This window comes from Lissotriton vulgaris, chromosome 10 (genome assembly GCF_964263255.1).
Source record: "Lissotriton vulgaris chromosome 10, aLisVul1.2, whole genome shotgun sequence".
Classification (NCBI taxonomy): Eukaryota; Metazoa; Chordata; class Amphibia; order Caudata; family Salamandridae; genus Lissotriton; species Lissotriton vulgaris.
In genome coordinates this window covers 467,552,666-467,574,994 of record NC_141698.1, presented here as the reverse complement: position 1 = coordinate 467,574,994, position 22,329 = coordinate 467,552,666, and the positions used below count along the sequence as shown (strand labels likewise).

The window sequence follows — 22,329 nt, the reverse complement described above, 5'->3', positions numbered from 1 at the left end:
TACTTGTAAGGTGTCCCCATCGCCCAATCCAGTTCCAGAATGGCCAGGGTCCCAATCCTCCTTCAAGCACTTAGCATACGTGGATTTGGAATGGTGTCTTGAATCCTGGACTATGCAAACCATCACTATATCCGCTAAAGTTCTAAAGATGTCTACATTTAAATTCATGGTCAAGTCTTTACCCTATAGTCCAGTTACCAGTTGAAACTAGTAAAACTTTTGTGTTCAGTAAACACCCAGCTACCTAAAATCTCGACTGTGAGCAGTAGATTCCAAGATCCAGGCCCAAAATCTTGGTTCCCTCAAGGACGGTATAGTGTGGACTTGCTCAGTACTATACTATTTTATTCCAATTGAACATGACAAAAAGGCAGCTGGGTCCTAAACTGGTTCTTGGACTCCTGTAAACTGAACAGTGCCTGGACCTCGCTCTAATGACGGGTTCTCATAACTACATTGACTGCAATACAGGATCCCGTTAGACCCTGTAAGCTATTAGTGACCTGATTGAGGGTGGAACCTTTGTTGTCTGGTTGGTAGGGTTTTGCGCCTTGGGGTTTATGGACGTTTTATTTTGGTGCTGGAAACTCCGCTGCTGAGGCTTCTGCTCAAAGTGTTGTCCACCCTGGTACAGGTTTTGACGAGGGCAGAGACTTGGGTCAAAGGTCCTGCATCAGTATTCCTTGTAAAAGAGTGAATCTCTTGCAGAGAGAAGATCTTCCAAAATCCAGAGACCCAGCAAGTACCGATATTGTCCAGAATCACCCCAAGCACAGCCCTATAGTACAATACAGACCCGAAGGCCAATGTTATAGAAAATTGTGCATGTAGCACCTATAAAAGACATTTGGGATTATTCACAACCCCTGAAGATGCTAACACCTTATTTTATTTGTAGATCCTAGTATTAAATGTTGTTTTTACGCACCTGTAGGCAAACATCCTACTGCTTTTCGTAAGTGCAACATTGACTGGACATGAAAGCTATTGAGCGTTGTTTATGGTGTCGTACTGTATCGAAGAATCTAACCCTGTGGCCTCGCTGAGTAAGACTTCCCTGCTCCCTTGTCACCTAGAGCGAGTCAAATGCCAGTGGTAGTTTTACAGGAGCTTAAGCATCAGCAGGAGTCCTCTGTCTCATTTCACTATGTCCCAGCCACAAGATTTCACAACCAATTCCGTCAAACCTTTTCCCAAAAGCCTGTTCTATTGCTCAAGGTGGAGCCTTTCAATGTTGTCCACCTCTCCCCACCCCCTTACACACACACCTTTAACTTACAACGAGCTATTTAAGCTCACAATCATCAGAGCCCCTTAAAATAGAAAACTGTTGACTATATCGCAGCCCTTAGACCTAAGACCAGCACTTGCTGCGGTAGCACTAACTTTAATTATTGATAATGCAGAGGACCGTTCTGATCTTTTGAGGTAGTGTGGCCACAACCGGTGCTTCAATGAGTTGGGTACAAGTGAGCTGGAATGTGCACTACCATCAACGCCAGGTCTTGTTGAGTTCCAGTAGACATATGGAAATAGATGTTGCTTGGAAAGAGCCAACGTGTAAATTGTGTGTAAACCACTCTCTTTTTTTCTTCAGAATTTGGCATAGTGACCCTTTGTTGACACAAGGGGAAAACTACTCGAGTGATATAGTTAAAGAGCTGAACTTTATGAAAGGAAGTAGCTACATCCACCACACATCTTTTCTTTGCCATAACAGTGCTCCAGATTGGCCTTTGCTCTATGCAAGATGTGCTGACTGTTATACGCGAATGTTGCCTTCATCAGCAATACAGTGGCAGCTATATTGGTGAAGGTGATGAAGTCATGCACTGTTGCAGTGGCAACATTGCGCACCCCGTGTAATGGCGAGATCTTAGAGAGCTCTTTGGCTCCATAGGCTGCATATACCTGGACCTCCTTTACAACAAGTTAATATTTTACTCCTTGTTTTAGGCCTACTCGATGGGCATTGTAGTGTCCAAACATCGTCTGGAGTGTGAACTGTTGGACTGGACCCTCTACGTCCAGGCTTGTAGATGGAAACGGGGTTCATAGCTGGCCACCACCGCCCGACTCTCCTGCTGTCCATTCAGGCGAGCTGTGGTTAGTAACTGCTTGCAAGGTAAACAGTATCAATCTGAAAGGAGGAAAGTTGTACAGTATTCAGGCCAAAAACATAGCTTGTTGTGTATTTGAACGCACTCCTGCTTCGCAATCTGCCACATGATGTTTGCCACCAAAATTCCTAATGTCTACTCAGTTGAGTCCCTTAAATGCTTTGGGTATTCTCTCACACGCACCCAGCACTGCTCACTCTGTCTCTACTTCTGTCACACACTAAACGGACAAGATTCCACAACCCCTTGTCTTGAGAGCAGAGGAGCAGGACTGGACTAACCTGTTTGGGTTGACCGGGATCTGGGCGGAAACCTCAGTTGCTATACCATGACTCTTAGCGGAGGCTGTCCCACTTTGCTTCTCTACACACCGGGATGAATCACAGTTTCTGTTAAAGGTTTCTCTATTCTGATTCTGCAGCTGACCCCGTGGTAGTGTCTCCAACTTGGTGCACCCTTTTGGCCCACATGCACGGATGGAAACAAACCTAATTCCTTTGTTAGGGTGTGGTCGAAAAGTGCTCTGACCTGCAACAGATCAATCATTGATCCTTTTATTTCATATAGTGCAATTACCATCGAGTGGTGTCACTCCACTTGATAGCATTAACCAAACACTAGTACCACTGTCTTTTTCATTTGTCGCAAACTGTAAAGCCTGATACTTTTTTGCGCTTTAATGCTCATGGTGATAAGTAAGATTTTTGGCTACCTACGATTAACTTCCTGCTTGTCAGAGCAAGCTCCTTACGCTGTTTGCAACTGGGAAATAGCCATCACATCACATGCGTTACAACGCATGTGATTACAAAGCGGTTGTTACAGCGACCACATTGTTACATCGCAGTACCATTACAATGCAGGTCGTTACAACGACTTGCTCTAGGGGGGCTCTAAACTAAAGAATAGTATAATTCACTATTTCAACACCACCCCTACTGTTGCACACACTGGAGTTGGAATAGTAAATGATACTAATCCTAAATCCAGCGCGCCCCCTTGAGCAATTTGTTGTAACGACTTGCGTTGTAATGGTACTGTGATGTAACAACGTGGTCATTGTAATAACCGCATTGTAAACACATGTGTTGTAAACGCATGCGATCTAAAGGGCTATATTCTTTACAACTATGCTCAAAGACCCTCCCACTGAATGTCCTTTGGCCCAAGGCTTATATGACCGACTGACCGTCTCAACCACCTTTAATGAGCTCTCCGTTGGCCAAAAGTTAATTACACATCTGTACATATGCAGCATATGCCCCACACTGTCCTTAAGCTCAAGCTCTTTACTTTGCCTTTGATAATACGGGGTTCCTCTCTACCAATTTACTCTGGAACCCTTGTTCAATGGACCTTTATTACCTGCTGTGAAGTGTAGAGGAGAGAAATAACTCATTTAGGCAAACTAACAACTTTAAGGAACATGACTCTGAAGATTCACCGACTCCTAATTCTAAGTTAGTGGGTTTATTACAAAGTAAAAAATAACTGGACATACAGACACCTCGAGACGAGGTTGTAGAAATACATGGGGACTAACACAAATCCAAACCTAAGGGCAAGATTTAACTGCTGGAGCATGAAAAGAATGACAAATTCTAAAACCAGAACGCAGGCAATGATTGCACCCAAGTCAAGATCCGTCTTCCTTTGGGGTTGATAAGTGAAAAGTATTAGTCTGCCCCTACACTACTTCTACCGTGACATCCCTACTTAGCGTTCCCCAGGCAAGATCAGGAAAAGATTTCAGCACCTGAAGACTTCCTAAGAAGTGCACTCACGTTGTATGGGTCAAGTAGCCAAAGCTACAGAGCTCGTTCTAAGATGCTCCTTCCCTCTCAATCAATCTCCTCATCCCCTCTCCTGACTCAACCCCCGGGGCACTGTCCCTAATTCAAAACACAAATACACAGAACACACCCACTGCTTGTATCTGGATCACCTCATCCTGCTGGGCACTTCTCATAGGTGATTTTTCTATTAGTTTCGATACTCCCAGTTTCTGGCTCAATGACCTTGGTTCCCAGACCTCCTTCAGTGAGAAAGAACACCGTCTCCCAATTATCAGCATTCCTTGCATAAAAGTATCCAATGCTCCCCAAGCCTGACTCCTAAAACAAAAGGCGTTGTTCTAACTAACAAAGACGACTTTCTCCACCTGCAACAGAAACGTGAGAACAGTACAAATTTAACATGCACATGAAATTCAGCTTTCTTACTCCTCTACGAGAGCTGTCAGGGAGAATACATTTCAGGCCTACAGAAATCGGCCAACATAAGAATAAGCACATAGGCCTTACGAACATGCAAACAAGTGAACATTTTACTTAAGCGTTTCTAAATCATCCTGTTACAAAACCACATCAATACACAAATCCTTATGTGCAGTCTACGAAATCTGACATTTTAGAGCTCAATTAACCACATGCGCGCTGCTCTTCTTCTGCTGCTATGCTGACTTTTTAAAAAACCCATTGTTCATGACGAGCTGGGCTCGTCATCAGTGTTTGAGGAGGCTACACCATGACGAGCCCAGCTCGTCATCAGCCTCGAAGGGGTTAACACATCCTTAGGCAACTCTAATATGGTGCACGTTTAAATCTATGCATTACATTATACATGAGCAACTTCTTTAATCGATTGCCAACAAATGCTAAGGGTTACATTATTCAAAACACAACTGTCACGTTTATTTCTTTACATGGCACGTAATAATTCTATCATTGCATTTTCACATGATATTACCAAGGACATCCTAATAACCAAATGTTAACATGACAAAGAAATAAACATAGGTGCAGACTACTCGTGATTATGATGCACCCCTACAAATGAAAGAGCACCATTGCGCTCCATCACCTTCCTCTGTGTTTTATCAACCTCATGTTGTATGGTATGTACTGTAATTGCATTTATATAGCGCTTACTACCCCGGATGAGGCATTGAAACGCTGTACAGAGGTAGCGCTGTACTCCGTAACCCATAGGCCGTGGTTAATCCAGTGATAACTGGCTATTATTGATGATTATTGGAATTATTCTCATGCCCGACTGCCAAAACTGCTTCAAGCGCATCTCACTGCCTACCTGTCTCTACAAAGCTCCTAGACTTTGTGGCCATACACCAAAGACATTTACAGTGCTTGTCTACATGCCACAGCCCCCTCATAACCTATCATGCATATTTGCAGTAGGCACGTTCACCGGTGAACAGAATTCTTTGCACCTTTGACAGATAATGGGTGGTTATTCTTACCCAACTAGAAAACACTCATTTTATTGACCCTGAAAGGATGAAAGGCTGATTCAACCAATTCGGATTTAACCTGTGATCAAGGCGTCAAATAGAAATCACTGGTCCGCTGATCCACCAGACCTCCTCACACCTCCTTTCGGTGAGCCCCAAGCTTCTCAAACCACCACTCTACTCTACTTGTGGAAATGCTAGGATGCAGGGGCCCAGGGGGAGGAGGACTTTATGTAGCATTAGGGAAATGCACACCCCAACTACCAAATAAGAAACATTGTGTAGATACTGTAGGTTAAATAGGGATTTTCCTCCATTCACACTGGAAAGATTTATATGACTAAAGTGTCCAGTGCCTGTTGACAACTTTGTACAAAGACCAGGATAGGTGGAGTAAGCTAAGGGTTTTGGATGTGTGGACTGGCACGGCTTCTTTAGATAGCGCAAGCCTTGCCAGTTATCTATCCTGTGGATATCCTCAAGACAGTAATACACACATTTTTCGCCATTATTTGGTTCCATAAATTCTAGAAGATGTCTGCGCTCTGCAACATACAAGCCTGTATATGAGAGGAACAGGACTGGGATCTCCTAATCTAGACAAAATGCATATCATCAACTAAATCTAGACCTTCTCTCTAATGGTCTTGGTCATCTGACAGGAAGCTTTGTTTGGCGACTGAGCAAATCAGCATAAAATCTCCTCAAAATATCACAGGCACATGAGCCTTCCAACCCAGCCCGCAGAAATTGCACTACCCAGAAATTACTCTACCCTATTGGTCAAAGACCCTGTCCAGACCTAGGCGATAACCTCCTTTTCTTCTCCACTCACCCTGATCATTGACAATCCTGATTTCCCACCAAGCCTCTGTCATAAGGGCACAATACATGGACTCAAAACAGCTCCATAAGGTTAGTCAACTTATGCACAGATGGGATCATGAGAAGTATTGGTGCTTCTACCTGAGGAAGTCAAATTCAAAAAGGAATTTAAAACATGTTTATTTAGACTTTAGTGGTGAACGGGCGGCCGAACCTCTGTCATGAATCCTCAATGGTAGGCCTAAAAGCCCCGGAACACTTCTACGAGTAGCCGTACGCTATAGAAAATACCCTTATTCTATCAAAGCATTCCACAGTAGGATTACTAAGGCGTACAAGCTTGCACAGCTTGTCTACTGAGTAAAACAGGACTAGGAAAAAAGGGAGGGAGCAGGGGCTTCACCACATCATGAATACTACTTCACCAAGAGTCGGTATCCCAGGGAGTATCAAGATTGTATAAAGCACTGGGAAAAGTTCTGTCCCCTTTGAACCATTAACATGCGACCTGGGAACTTTGCATGGACATTGAAGTTTCTCAGAGATCCGTGGATCCATTTGTAATTGAGAGCAGCAATATCAACAATCTGTTCCCGATTACAAGGAGGTCTTCGGAAGGCTGGATTCCTGCTGGCAGGGATGTGGCTCTTTTGGAGTTATGTTGCGAATGTAGAAGCATAATGGAAGTGCTGTCTTGAGTTACAGATATCACACGCTTGTATGTCCGCTGGGATCCTCTTGTAGTGCTGGTGGTAGACACAGGGAGTAAAAACATTTCTCCCTTGTCTTTCAAAGTGAGCACGTCCATATTCCAGTTACTTTAGGCAATCAACAAACGGTAGCCAAGAAGTAGAGGTCTCCAGATCCCTCCCCTCCGTCATTTTCAATATGATGGACCAAAATTTGGAATCTAATGTAAATGCTGTCGAAAACTGCCCCCGACATGACAAGATGGACCCGTGTGAACCAGTGTGAGGACCCATCTACAGATCTAGAAAACATTCAGTATCAACGGGTGTGTACCGCTTTAATGTGTGGTCGCTTATCGACGTACTCCACTTATATACATTTTATCACATTGCTTTATGCTGTCGAAGGAGTAGCAGGGCAGTGTACCATCTTCTGGGCCCCGTTCTTCTGTGTGCACACAATACGTATGCTGACTGGCCTGGGCAGCTCCTCCTATAACACTTCTCGCTAATTTTTCCTCTTGCCCCGGAAGGAAATGGTGTGGAAGAGGCCGTCTGGGCCGAGCAAGGGTACTTCTTTCCTGTATCCAAGCAAAGGAAACCTTTGACTGTTGAATCTATTGCAAACGTGCCGACAGGTGCTGTAGAAGAAGCTGCAGCATTTCAGGCAGTTCTTTAGTCCAGGTCCCCATCAGAAGCTTCTACACTGCTTGTCTGCAAATGCATGGTAGATGAACCAGCAGCTTCACTTTACCCTATTTTTAGGACGAGCCTGGGCAGCGAATGTGCTGCTCTGTGAGGCGTGCTGTATTCAGGTAGGGACTTGAAGCTCCGCCCACTCTCCGCCCATATTTTTCATTGGCTTGTGTCATTGTCCACTGTCCACTGTAAACAGTGGCTGTTCAGTGGTCAATAGGCTTGGTAGTCCCTCCTTAGTACTGCCTTGTCTTATTTTGTAACCTCCGATGGCGACACCTCCTGTTACGTGTGTCATTGATCTGTTCAAGTGACATAAACGTTTTTGCTTTCACCCTCCACAGCCTATACAATGGGCAATGAGTCAGGCCACTTTATTCATTGCTTATCTTGTACTGTGAGTGAAAGCATTTTGTCTGATCGTGTGTGCGCAGCCACTTCAAAAGGAGTATACGTCAGTGCTAACGCTGGTGCAGCTGGGCTATTCTTTTATTGTGTCTTTTTCATTTTTTTGCCAATTTTGTTACCTATTACTTATGACTGTAAAAAAAAGTACTCTTAGAAAGACCAGACCTATTGGTGTTGCCGATGCTTGTTTTTCATCACACTTTGCTCTGGATTTATCTCAAAGCTAGCCTATGCTGCTACCACATCCCACTGATAAGGGAAGTTTTTTTTAATGAGCCATGCATCATGTGAACGCCATCTTGGTAATGATGCTTTAAACACTGGTGAGCAATATGGATACAACCATGGCAACTATGCTTATTCTTGGAGGAAATAAGGATATTGGCAAAGGAGTGGTGCTTTTCAAATTGGAGACATAACTGGTGTACTGGCTTGCAATGGTGTTTATACTGCGATGCAATGTGGATACTGACAAGACGGAACTGCTTTACAAACTAGAGGCAATCTGGATAAAGACATGGCAATACATAATTTTCATAGTAATGTATGATCTTCATATCGCGGAAATATGGGATCTAACTTTGCAAATTTGGGCTTTATATACTAGGGGAATGTAAAAGGGGCGTTCCGGGTATCCACTGGACAGTGCCTCTTATTACCGTTAATGTGCTGCCCCAGACGAACCGACTGAATCTGCTGATCTGAATTTCACTATGCAGGCACCAACCAACCCTGAATATCGAAGGAGGCAGAGCTCCCCCTGCAGGCAGGTGCAGTGAGTGACTGCACCCACCTGCGGGGGAATAACTGGAGGGTCCGTGATCCTCCTTTTACACCTTTCGGGGGCGCCATCAGGGGTGTACTGAGTGTGGGCCACCTCAATGCGTTGCATAGTTAGGGACCCCTGACAGGTCCTTTGTCTTGCGCCTGCATCAGTAATTCGGCGCAGATGCAGAAACACATTATTTCCTAACTTGCATTGAACAACAAAGCCTTTGAGATCGTGTTAGTGCACATGTGGCGTTAGCATAATCTGTATTACGGGGGGATCACGCAAGTGTCTGTGGCTCCTTCTGCAACACCAAAGCGCTCCGGGGGCGCTAAAAGCAGGTGCCTGCTGCACGCCATTCCACTTCGACTACTCCCACAGGCATACAGTGGGTGCACTCTGGCAAAAAATTGTATAACTTCTGATTGCATTTTATTGTGTGGCCCAGAAATGTTGATGGTTTGTTTACTGGCTCAGGGAAGGAATGAGAATCAGATCGGGGCACTGCTTTTAAAATCAATGTCCTTTCTTCTGTCAATGCATTACTGCCTCACATAGGCAGCGTTGTGTCTGTGCCACAAACATATGCCTGCTGTGCATCCAGTGGTTTCAATTTAGCACACAATTTTCAAATAGGCACATACATGATTTGCTACCATTGCGGGATGTTCCTTCTGTGTGCAGTGCCATACATACTGAAGGCCCGATGTAGGTGGCCCATTACCGATCGTTAAACCCGAAAATCTGTAAATTTCAGGTTTACCGACCGGTATTGAGCCATTTGCTATGTAGGGGAGATTCGGTAAATACCGAATCGGTATTTACAGATTCTGTATTTACCGAATCATTATTTACAGATTTGGTATTTACCAAATCGGTAAATGACATGTAGGAAGCACTATGAAGAGTGCTTCTGTGTTTTAAAGATTCGTTATTTACCACCAACTATTAGTTGGTGGTAAATAACGAATACCTCTGTAAATGCAAATCCGTGCATTTACACCAGTGCCATGTGGCAGACATACATGCCCTTAGGGCATGTATGTGTGCCACATGTGCACACAAGCACTATTCAGGGGTGCAACAGGGTGTCAATGTGACACCATGCCACCCTTGACTCTTTCCCTATTTTACTGAATCGGTATTTACCGATTCGGTAATTCACATTCATTCCTATGGGCCCAGGCCCATAGGAATTAATGTGAATTACCGAACCGATAAATACCGATTCGGTAAATACCGAATCTTAACGATTCGGTAATACTTACCGAGTTTTCCCCTACATAGCATTTACCGATTCTAAAATACCGAATCGGTAACATTCGGTATTTTAGAATCGGTAAATGTACTTTACCTACATCTAGCCCTGAATATTTTATTAGTTCCCCTATAGAGCTTAATGTACTACTTATTGTTTTTCTTTACCCAGTGTTAGGGTGACCAGATTTTGAGAACCAAAAACCAGGACTTGCCAAATAAAAGCAGGACTAAAGCCTTTAGTCTTACTTCTATGTCAGGTCTTGCTCTGGTTTATGCGTAGCCTCGTAAATATGTCCACAGAGATATAGTAGGCTTTTAAACGTATGTACATGCACCCACATACGTTTAAGGCACCATTTACTTAACATTATCAATGGTAGGATCTCCACGGTGGAGGCTCCACCCTATTCCCCTGACCTTCCCACCACCCTTCAGGGGCGGCTCTAGGCTCATGGCGGCCCTGGGCAGGGAGCGTAGGTAGGGGGCCCCAGAAGAGGGGGTCCGGGCGGGGCGTAGCATGGAGGCCAGTGAAGAGGGGGTTAGGGTGTTTGGCAGTGGAACAGAGCCGGAGGCCGCCAAATCCCTGCCAGGGGCCGCCATGCAAATATGTATCCATCCTCAGAGAATTATTATATTAAGGATATATATTGGAGTGGTGGCCCCTGGGGTTTGGTGGCCCTGTGCAGGTGCACAGCTTGCACATGCCTATGGCCGCCCCTGCACCCTTTCTCCCCTCTGATCGTGCTGGGAGCATGCAGCCGAACTGCGAAAACAGAATAAATTACATTTTTTTTGTTCATTCTTCTGAAGCGTAAGGAGAGCATTTTTATTTTTTTATTTTCCAATTCTCCTTTCATGTGGAAATTATCTGACCTTTGTCCCAAATACCGGGACATTTATTCAAAATAAAGAAATGTGTCGGGGCAGAGGGACTGTCCCCCGAAAACCGGACTGTCCGAGGAAAACCGCGACGTCTGGTCACAGCTGATAAAATGATTGCAAAATGGTCATTGTGAAACCTGTCCCTGCCCGCTCTACCCCGCACTGCACCATAGAATTCTCCTGGAAAGGGTTTTTGCCATCCCTACGCTTGCTCCCATAGGTCAACGTGCGGCTGCTTAAAATATATATTTGCCTAGGTTGCTTTTATTTGACAGTATTGGCACGGATATGGGAGAGCAGATACATCAATATACAGAGGATAAGCTGTGCCAGGCCCCTCCTGTGCTCAGAACACTAAGACCTGACGGCATTTGCAACTTGAAAAGACCTCGGCAGGCTCGCTCCCACCAGCACAATGAACTAATCCCCTGCTTCTCCACCCCGCCCTTGCCCACACTCCCCTTGGCACACGCGGCACATACTTTAGAAACGTACACAAAGGGCAGGCATGAGTCATGCGCCGCACGGGCTGCCGCGCCCCCTCGCTCCGCGCGCGCTGCGCTGCGTCGGCGTCCTTGCCTCTCCTCAGCTCTCCCGCGGGCTCGGGGCGATGAAATGACGTCACGGAGGTGCCCGCTCCGCCTCCCTCAGCGCAGGCCTCGGTTATGAAATCTGCTGGCATGGCGGCTCTCCAGTAGCATTCGGCCCTGTTGCCCTGAGCTTCGCCGATCTGTTTTAGGTTGCTCTATGGCTGCCGATGTTTTGGAGGGATGGCGTGTGATGTGACGTTTTGTGCACACTGTAACGTAGCTGGGTAGCGAGGAGAGGGCCTTTGACACATTTCCTTCACCTGGTGGGCAGGAATACACAGCTATTAATTTGCTCTTTGTCAACTTTCTTCCAGGCCTCATTTTAGAGCCAACATCAATAGGCATGCTGGCACTTGTACTTTCCCACGTGACTATGGATCTACAGCTTCCAGCATCCTCAAAAACAGAAATGATTTAACGTCATCCTCATCAAATGTTATGAATTGGCAGCTGTGTTGTTTCACAGTCCCAGACCAGTGTCGTGATTCACAGCCGTGCTGCTGCAGCTACAGGTCGATGGTGCACAACATAGTTGAAGTTTTTTGTGAACCACACTATAACTTCCTTAGACTGCGCGGCTTGTGATTTTGCTTCCATTGCAGTAGAAAGCACTGGGGGCATGCAGATTACACGAAGATGGCTATTGAGATTTGGGGGAAGTGGAAATGGGGTGATTGTAGGTGGTCACTGAGTGGGTGGTCCACACGATCGTAATAACTACTTTTGTCTCTTCTCTGCAGCATGAGCAACAAGGAATTGTCTGACCTCATCGAAAGACTGCAGAAAAATGCAGACTCGGTGGAGAACAACATTGTGGACACCGACAACAAGTTGCAGAAGGTACATACTGGCCACCTTTCAGATGCATCTTACCACCCAGCGCCCATTTCGACTTCTCAAAATGTACTCAACCATCTCACAGTGTATGCCACCCGAACCCACACTTCTCCCTATGCCTATCAGTATATCTCTTAATGCACTTCACATTTCCGTTCCACTCTCATTTATATTACCTTGCAAGTGCCCCACTTTAACCAGCATGCATTTAATTCACCGTCTGTAAACGTTGTGAGCTATGTGGAACACATGTTCAAGTGCCTGACCTTTTGTTCCAGCATGCACATTAATCAGACGTTCTTGAGCACTCCTCTCTTTTCCACATCTTGCAGGTCTATCGCCATAAGCAGCTTTAAAATATTTTCTAATAAGCCCACCACTTCTTATCTGCATACCCTCTGGCCTATAAAATGACCATATTTGATCACATGCCACAGTACCGTCATGCACGTCATCTTTTTGGCCCACGTGCACTACTCTTTCCAATTAAATATTAAGGCGTGTCATCATGTAATTCATCTACATTGTCTTCTCTTAAAACAACAAAGATGTCCTCTGTTGAAGGATGCTTTAGAGATGTCATTGTTACTATTATTTAAGGGGAGGTGAGTATCTTTCCTTATTGTTGATCCATCTACCTAGGCATGTGCCTCACTCTTTTTTCCTGCAATGCACCTCTATCACCTGCCCCGTACCCTTCAGGCACATCACCTGTATGCCCCGTCTCACTTTTCTTTCCTATTACGTATTTCTTTGTGCCAACCAAGTGAGCACTTCTCGCAATGTCATTCATTCACCAGAATAGTAGGGGTATTGTAAGTGAAATCACACACTTTTTGATTTAAAGGATATTACACCTGATCCCACCATGCACACCTCAAGAGTCCCACTTGCCGTGGAGGGTCTAATATAAAGAAAACACTGGAAATTAAAATAAACTAAAGATGGCTTTCATAAAGCCCAGTTCTTATGTCCCTTGGACCAAAGGTAGCAAGAAAAAGGCCTGGTGTACAAAAGTGCAAATAAACGCTAGTAGTTAGCACAACCGCCATGCTTATTGAAGCCCATGACTTGCCGTTCCTCTACTTTGTCTTTATATCCTGGGTCTCCACCCCAGAAAGCATCTGATTGGTAAGACCTGCCCAAGGCCGGAATGGCCGTACCGGGCATTTCCCTAGGAGGCTGGAAGGGTGGTAGACCGCATTTGTTACTTGGGGCCGGTTTGTTAGCAGTGCAGCAGTGTTAAAAGCGCAGCAGAGTTCTTTGTATATCCAACAGTTCTCAGGCAACAATGAAAGTGTCAAGATAACTCTGGCGCCTAATGTTTCTTGCTGGAGAGAGATCGGAGTTTTGACTAGGTTTTGATTAATCTAACATAGCACAAAGGGTTAATATGCCTGGTGCAAAGAGTGTACTTTGAAGATCACAGAACAGTGTTTTATATGCATAACTCAGTGGGTTACTGCTTTTGTCACCGAGATCCTTTTCTTACTGTGCAGTTCATACGTTAAATCTTAATTGAGATTAGAAAGTTATATTGTTTTCCTAGTCTTTCATTATTCTAATTTTGCTAAAAAGGGTTTGTTTGGGTAGAAATAAATTCTTATTAGTAAAGTCAGCTCTAACCACTGTGCTGTGTTCTGAATTGTGCGTTTGTGCTTCCCCAGACCAAGCACGCTTAAAAAAAATGCCTACCAGTATGAATGGCAACACCTTGTAGTCCCCTTTGTCTTATGTAACATTTTCTATTCAATGACTTACACACATATGATTCATTGTCTCTGTTAGTGTGTGTGATGTAAAATGCTCCTACACCCAACACTGGTATGAGAGGCGCTATAAAACAAATGAAATACATGTGAGAGGCTATGGAGAGATGAGAGGCACTGTTGGAGGGTGATAGCGAGGGAATCATTGAAGAGCCCCAATAAAGATTGCTGTATCATGGTGCACAGTAAGGTCATCATTCACATGCTTTAAAAACAAATACAATTGAATATATCATGAACAATTTGTTGTATAATGCGCAGTTTTCCTCCCAAATTTCCTTGGGGGAGAACCCCCCCCACCACCACCACCCCCTTACAGTGGTCAGGCTATGCACTGTATTGGGGTGGGCTGGTCTGACAAAATTTGCCAGGTCTGCTTTGGGTCCCAGTGCGGCCCTGGGCCTGCCAGAGTGGGAATTGTGTTAATTACCAGTATTTTACTGTTACATTGCTGGTGCATCACTCCGGCTCCCTGCCTTTCACCTCTGACTTTTGACCTCATTGGTGATTCTATTCAGTAGATTTTTTAACAGCCTAGACTCTTTTATGTGAGCTGGGGCCACCTATTGCATTGTTGGCCTAGAGGGTGCAGGCTGACCTGCAAACCGCATCCTGAGGCTGATCTAGAAGGACTTCAGCATTGTTGAGTACGTGCTGATGTGCAGTGTGTCCTGGGAGTACAATCTCATTTCAGCATTTTGAAAGTTTCTGCTGTATATGCTCAACAGATGCCAAATGCACAGCAACTGTTCTTGTGGGTGACAGCTGACCGAGATTAAGGGCTGAGGCCCATCTGAAAGATCCAATCCATTCTCATAGATGATGGCCGGAGCTTCATACCCTAGACGTGTTGTATAGATCCCAAGGCACAGTGCACTTCCAACGGAAGCCAGGCTAATATCAGTATTCGGCGTGAAATGGTTCAATTTTGCTAGGCAGATTCCACATCTAAGCGAGTTTCTTAGTAAGCTGTACTGTGGCTGATATGAAAGATTACCAGTTACATGTGTAATGAGCGGATGTATGACGTTACAACGCATGCTTTTACCACGCATGCCTTTACAACACGGTTTTTACAACGCATGCCTTTACAACGCATAGTGCTTTGGGGCGCTGGATAGTGAATAGTTTAATTTACTATTCCAACTCCAGTCCCCGTGGATAGTAGGGAAGGTGTTGGATAGTACATTAAACCTATTCCCTATCCTAGAGCGCCCCCCAGCGCAATGCGTTGTAATGGTTTGCGTTGTAAAAGTTGCGTCGTAAAGGCACTGCGAGGTAAAAGTTGCGTTGTAAAGGATGTTCACCGTAATGAGCTAGGGTGCAACAGGCTGTCATGGGTCAAAGGTTAATGTTGCCTGAATTCTCTTATCTATGCTTGGCATGTTCATTGGAAGAGCAGCGGGTATGACTTGACCCTTTCACATAAGCTCTTTGCTTTCATTGGCAGGATCTGGAGAACATTAAGCAATCACAGGGCATCCAGTACCGAGAGTATACACTGAGCAAGATCTCCGAGACCGAGAAGCTCATCAATGTGCTGCAGACCGACGCTCAGGGTGCACAGCGGATGACCCATCCTCAAGCGGACATGATCGTGGAAGAGTAAGTTGCATGTCTGCCTGATCCCCACTCTTCACCACCTCTCCAGGCAAAGCTTCTCTCTGGTCTACATAATCCTTCTCTCATAATCTGGGCATTTGACCCCTTACTGATGTGTCTGCTTTGTCCATGAATATACCATACCTAATTCAGTGAGAGTGGTGTTGTGGTGGGTGTTGGATTGTGTTCAGAAATGGGAATGTTTAAGGTAATTTGATGGGCAGGCAGTTGAGTTGGTGATCTCTGTAATAATGCAGTAAAGATTTTAATTTGTTGTGTAGGTCGGTCAAGATGTGTAAGTTTCTCTTTAGTTGTGATTTCCTTAGAAAACACCGCCATGGTAATTTTTTTCACGTCATGTACCCTTGTCTTCCAGTCTATGTGTCACCAGGTCTACCTTCTTAAGACCATATGGATTTCCTAAGTTGCTCAGGGATTGGTATACCAGTGCATTCACCTGTTGCTTTGCGCATTAAGTTCTTGTGAGCTGAGTCATAGCTGCAATTGTGTATTTACTCATTGGTGGTTCTCTATGCTGGGTTGAGGGGCTAAGAGGACGAATTAACCTTTTTCCTGGCTCTGATAAGTGTGGGTGGTGTGGTTAGGAAGGACCTTCCAACCTAACCCAAATGAGTCAGATTTATGGTATGGATTTCTATGGTGAAATCTCTGCAAGGGTGCTTGGATCTTGCGGCCCTCCTCCAAATCTGTGTGAACTGGAGCTTTACTCACCTATGGGAGATAAATTTCAGGTGGGGGAATTGATGTATACAGATAGGTCAACAGACTGAGCTGACAGGTTAATTGATAATCGGGCAGCCATGTATGCACTTGTCTAGGTAGATCAGTGCAGCAAAGCATAGCTATGCTGTCTTTAACCAAAGGGTGCAAGCTCCTCTATCTGTCAGGGGAAGCCAGCTGGTTGTGTGGGCTGGGCAGCAGACAGAATGATCAGATCAGTGAGTTGGCGAGTGTATGGAAACAGTACGGAATCTGCTTGAACAAGACCTTATTTGAGAGCAGATGACACTGCATTCAGCAGTATGTCCCCCTGAGATAGAGGAAGCTGCCCAACTCCATGTAATCCGTTCAAATCGGGCATAACCAGAATATGAACAAGAAGCAGGTTGCAATCGGTGCCTTGGATTTCACACACAGATGAAAGTTGGCTAGGTGCTTGTCAATGCTAATAGATTTGTTATGTTTTCTCTCTGCCTACAGCATCCGGCAGCTCAAGGAACGCCTTGGGAATCTCCGCGTAAAGCACAACCAGATCTACAGCTTGACTGCGCCAACCATGCCCGCTCCACAGATCAACTGGAGTAAACTCCTGGAGGAAAAACAGGTAAAAGGACTGCCTCTTTTATACTTCTGCTGCCTTTTCCTCACCCTCTATCCTACTCTGACCCCAGACGCTGTTGTGCAGGCTTTGAAGATCAACAGTTGGTGTGAGAAGAGGAACCTTGATAATAGATAAACAGGTGAAAGAACGCTTGAAGCTATGTCCTTTCCCCCACTACCTACACTTAAGGTCCACCTTAACCAAGGCCCAATTATCATTTCACACTCTGTGAATCAGCTGACTTTCCTTGACAGGACTTATTATGCATTAGGGTCCTCTAGTTCATCCCCATAGCTGCCAAGGTTTCAGATTGCCATGTGTGACATTTTTATAATTTCAGTGAAATTATGAGTGACATTTTAACGACTATGAGTGACAATTTCTCACAAGCAAAAATCATGCAATGAAGACGAGGGAAAGATATAAATATCAGAAATTACAGCCATTTGCGCTACAAGAAACTCCAAGAACTTCTTGAAACTGCTGCAGAGCACCAGAAATGGAAGGACACTAACCCTAGTGCATAGCTGCCAATTTTCTGATTGCTCAAGTGCGACATTTCAAAGAATTAAGTGCGCTTATGAGGGACATTGTAGTACCAAATGTGTGACACTTCAAGTGACACTTTCTCACAAGTGAAGCTGAGGAATAATGTTCATTTAAAGAGATACACATTGGAAATACCACCTTCTGAGCAGTGAGAGGCCTTGTAGAAGCCCTTGAAACTGCTGTAAACTCCTGAAATAGAGGCTCACTAGTTGATTTACATTTCTACAGTGGTCTTACTATAGTGATTTCTAGAAAGATCATTGACACCTTGTGATGACTGCTGCCTGATCACTTTTGGGGAGAACTGATCAGACCCCTAATCTGTGGCGACTATGGTATGCTAGAGAAACCTTGCAGTGGTTACTGAGAAAGACATACATCACTCAGGCATTATTAGGTTTAAGGCCCTACTAATATTGCACCAGTGTTTAGACCCGTGCAGGTAAAAAATGGCGAACACCTTCCAGAATTAATATTTCTTTTGAAATATAAACCGACAGCTACAGATACATCAATAGTGTTTTTGAGTTGTCTAAACTTGCCATAAATTAGTTTTTAAACAAGCCACCTCGGCTGAAATATTAGATGTAAAAAAAGAAATAATACAGAATGACTCATTAGAACATTAGCTGCTGGTACGCAACTTTGAGTATAAGGTCACTCAGAACTGGTTGGTCAGGTGCCAGATCCCACGACCAATGCATCTATAAAACTTTGTGCTTTGTAGAAAATGGATAAGTTCCTAAAGGGATTGGTTACCCTACCAACGTGAGAAATTGATTAGGGAATTTAAGGTCTGTGCTTGGTTGTGCACTTATTTTTATTCTCTGATCGGGTAGTTTTGCAGCCTTGCGCTGGGTTTGCCACCAAGGTTACTTTTCAATTTAATGTTGGAAAATAAAAGTGAATATGTGCCAGTATAATGTAACTGGTGCTCAAGTAAAGCCCTTGAATACCTTTTGGTTGCGTATATACAATTGTAAAAGAAAAAATGTTACCCAGAAAATGTGATTTCTCTGCTCTGGGCTGAGTTCTGCCATGAGTGAGGGCAGGTCTGTGTCTCTAAAATTAAAGAGCTGCGAGGCTATTACTACCGACGCAGCTTGATAACAGTAACATCTGTAATGCTGTATTTGTGCACCCTCCGTGACCTGACACTGTGCCTGGAACACAGGTCTGGTGCCTCTGTAGTAGCTGCAGGCATGAGATGATCTGCTTTGAGGCCGAGCCTGCACGCAATCCAGAGAGACAGGGGCAGGGGCAGGAACGGCTGGTAAAACCACAATGTCGAGGTCTGGTGCAGCATGTGAACCCCCAGAGAGTGCCGCCATGTGATTGGAGGTGATGCAAACAGATCGTGCCGTGCTGCGCCCCGTGCACAGAGCCAACCTTTAACCACTATTTGTCCCGGGCAGTGGCAGGGTGAGGCAATATATGGTTGAATCCAGGCCGCCTGAGCCATCAAGTTTGGAGTGTTCCCCTATTGCCTGGAAAACATAAGAAGACAAATGCTTACTGGGCTGAGCCTACTTGGATTCGGCAACACCTTCTTTTGAGATTAAGCTCGTAAGAGATAAGCTAAACAGGACTCATGCTCACTGACTCCGGAAGGATCATCAGACCGAGCATCCCCGCAGATGAGATCAATGCTATTTTAATTTTTTTAGATGATCATGACTCGTACTTATACTAGTTATAATAACACTTACTTGTAGAGTTCAGAGACTCTTCCCGGCTCCGTGACTGCACTGCTGCTGCATGAATCGATGCACATTGCAGCAGCAGTCTTCTTCTCAATCCAGGCTGACTCACTCGTGGACTTGAGTCGTCAAATGAGAGTCTCAAATTCCCCACCGTTTCTCAGTGCTGCTCACTTGACTTCCTCTTGAGGGCACCGTCCGTCACTGCACGTCCTCCGGATATCCCGGGCCGGGCCCCATGGTGTGCCACAGTGTGACTGACAGCAGCATCAACTGCTGAGAGGGCAGCCCCCCCTGAACACCCAGCCCCCGTAATTGGCAGCAGACAGTGACTGTGTGTCAATGAATAAACCGCGCCACGGCGCTGCTAATAATTCTGTTGCCAGGCGACAAAGGCTGCCTGCCGGGCATAGATTTGATACATTGTAGCGCTCTGCACTCCAGAGCTGAGAGCAGATGCCGGTCGGATATAACTATTTAGGAATCAGTCCAGCAACTCAGCACGTCTCTCGGGAGCAGCAGAGCCCGGTGCAGAGGTGCAGCTGGTGGCGTGCACTGAGGTGGCAAAATCCGTGACAATACATTTCAGTGCGGTGATGCGGAACACTGCACTGAAATGCGTGAGCATCACACCTGATGCGTGATACTTGGCTCCATCCCCCTAGTAGGCTTGTATGAAAGTACCCTAGATTGGACTGAATATCAGTAGATTATGTGTTGGAGTAGCTAATTGTAAAACAGGTCCATGTGCATGACCTCAGTGTTGCCCTATACCACATAATCAGAGCCACTGGAATTATGTGGTAGAGGAGGACCAAATTATGCTGTGGAGTTGACTGAATAATGCAGCAAGAAATTGCAAATTATGGAGCCCGATCTGCCACGTTTTGTGGGAATATTACTTTCCTTCTTTGTCATTTGTACACATCTTAACACTGTCCAGAAAAAAGGTTTAATCTCATTGGTGTCAATTTTCACACCTAAATATAGCATTCAGGAACTGAAAGGTAACCATTTAACCTTTGCAAAGGCCATACCACTATGTGACAACACGCCTGGCAGTTTTTTTGTGACTTTTGATCCATTTGAAACTAAAACCATTTTTTTTGCTAAAAAACTGCAAATTTGGCAGCAGTAGCGAATTAATGATTACAATACAGTGGACACAGAATTGCATAATTCCAGTGGTCCTGCACAAATTCTATCACAGCCCTCTTCCCATCACAGCTGATTTCAGCTTTCCTCAAATCCATGTGTCTAATTCTTACCCACCCTATCCTACACATAAAGTAAGTGTTAACCTACCTTCTCAGGTAACATACATTTCTTCATCCCTCACTGACACGTACCTTTTAGGTTTGGATCCCAAACCCAATATCAACCTACCTCATCCCATTGTTCTCATACAATTGCCTAAGGACATTGGAAGTAAAGATAAGGTGGGTCATCTCCATTCTATCAGAGCGTTAACATGCTGTTCCTGGCTGGGATGTCCCATAAGTGTCGGTGTTGATCCTCACCCTGTTTAATATCTAAGTGGAATCATTAGCTGCATTATTATGTACTTTTAGAGTACATTTTTACTCATATGCTCATGAAATTTAATCATAGCATGTTTAGAATGCACCAGCGATCAGTCTTGCAACAGTTTTAATGGCTGCCTTTAAACAGTCATGTTCTGTATGACGGATAACATATTGCTTCTTATCACTGACAAAATGTAAGTTATTGTCTTTGGAAATACGACCTGCTGGTCTCTTCCATTTGATGGGTCCTTCCCCTGTTCCACCCTCCTCTGTCTGATAACTAAGGAGCCTGTTTGTAAGCAATCGTTGGTTTAAAAATCTTCCCACTAAGCTTTGATACAACTTTTCTCTGACTTTGCATACTCTGAGGAAATCCTACAACTTCTCCCAGACACAAAAAAACAGTGAGCAGGCAGTACAAGCGCGAACTGCTGTAATTCTCTTTAACTTGAGCTTTCTTCTCTCCTTAATTCCTAACTACAGTGCATTCAAAATACAACTTCCTGCTTTATCTTGGGATTGACAAAAAGATTTGATAACTCTTCCCATTCGAAGTTATTTCATAGGCTCCTGATAAACAGTGCCTTTTCAAGGCCCTATAACTTTTCCATAAAGCTATCCAGTATCCCTTTTTTAGGGCTTGCGCCCTGCGTTGCACGGCGCAGCAGTGCTCGCACAGCGAGTTCTTTTGTCCGGGGTTCAGAAATGGACCCTGGAATTGTTCACGCTCGTGCGTTTTTGGTTTTGTGGGCTGTAATTGGGCTTTGAGTGCGTGTTTTATTTCAACAGAGCATGCAATAGGCCATAGGCGGGCGCATTGCTCCGCCCACGGCCTATTGGTGTCTGTTACGCGCATCAAAGCTCATGTGGTTTCAATTATCGTGCCCAGACACGGGCACGATAATTGAAAGCACATGTGGCGTGCGCACCACTCGCGTGCGTGTTTTTTATATTAAGCAGCATGAAACGCTGGTTCGTAAGGGTAAACAAGACATGTGAAAACTCCCGTTTGTTTAGGCGTTCAAGCACAAGTACCCACAATGTCATATTTGTATTTGCGTAGCTCCAAAAGTCATGAGCATATAGTTAAAAACAGTATCATAAGGAGAAGGCTATAAGTATATTGAGGCAATGACGAACATAGCGACGATTACAGTATCTAAGGATAGCTTAGCTGAATCAAAGGCTAATCCCAAATGTCTTACTGAGTTGCAGAGAGTACTCCAGTCGCAATCAGAGTATCGGATGTGAGTGAAACAGAGCACACAAACTCTCCTATTTAAATGGGCAAGAGAACTAATGTCTCAATTACTTACCGGTAATTGTATTACTCTGAGTCCTACTCCCTCGCTTCCTTTACTTACGCATTGAGGCATCCCTGCCTCACCAGACACCCATACCACGTGATTTAACACGCAGAGACTATAAGTAGCCCCCACCCCCCCTCAAACCTCCTGTAATATCACAGAGACCGAAACCATACCAAAAGGTTTGCCTGGACTACCAGGGAGGGAG

General features: G+C 44.8%; 1 protein-coding gene across 1 annotated transcript in view; it reads left to right on the top strand.

Annotated features, from left to right (window-relative positions):
- PPL (periplakin) overlaps positions 1 to 22,329 on the top strand; it is a 265,150-nt gene that overhangs the window by 118,052 nt on the left and 124,769 nt on the right. The window contains exons 2-4 of the mRNA XM_086941331.1: positions 12,230 to 12,329; positions 15,546 to 15,700; positions 16,919 to 17,042. Of these exons, the coding sequence (XP_086797457.1) occupies positions 12,230 to 12,329; positions 15,546 to 15,700; positions 16,919 to 17,042 (379 nt within the window). The remainder of the gene's footprint in view (positions 1 to 12,229; positions 12,330 to 15,545; positions 15,701 to 16,918; positions 17,043 to 22,329) is intronic.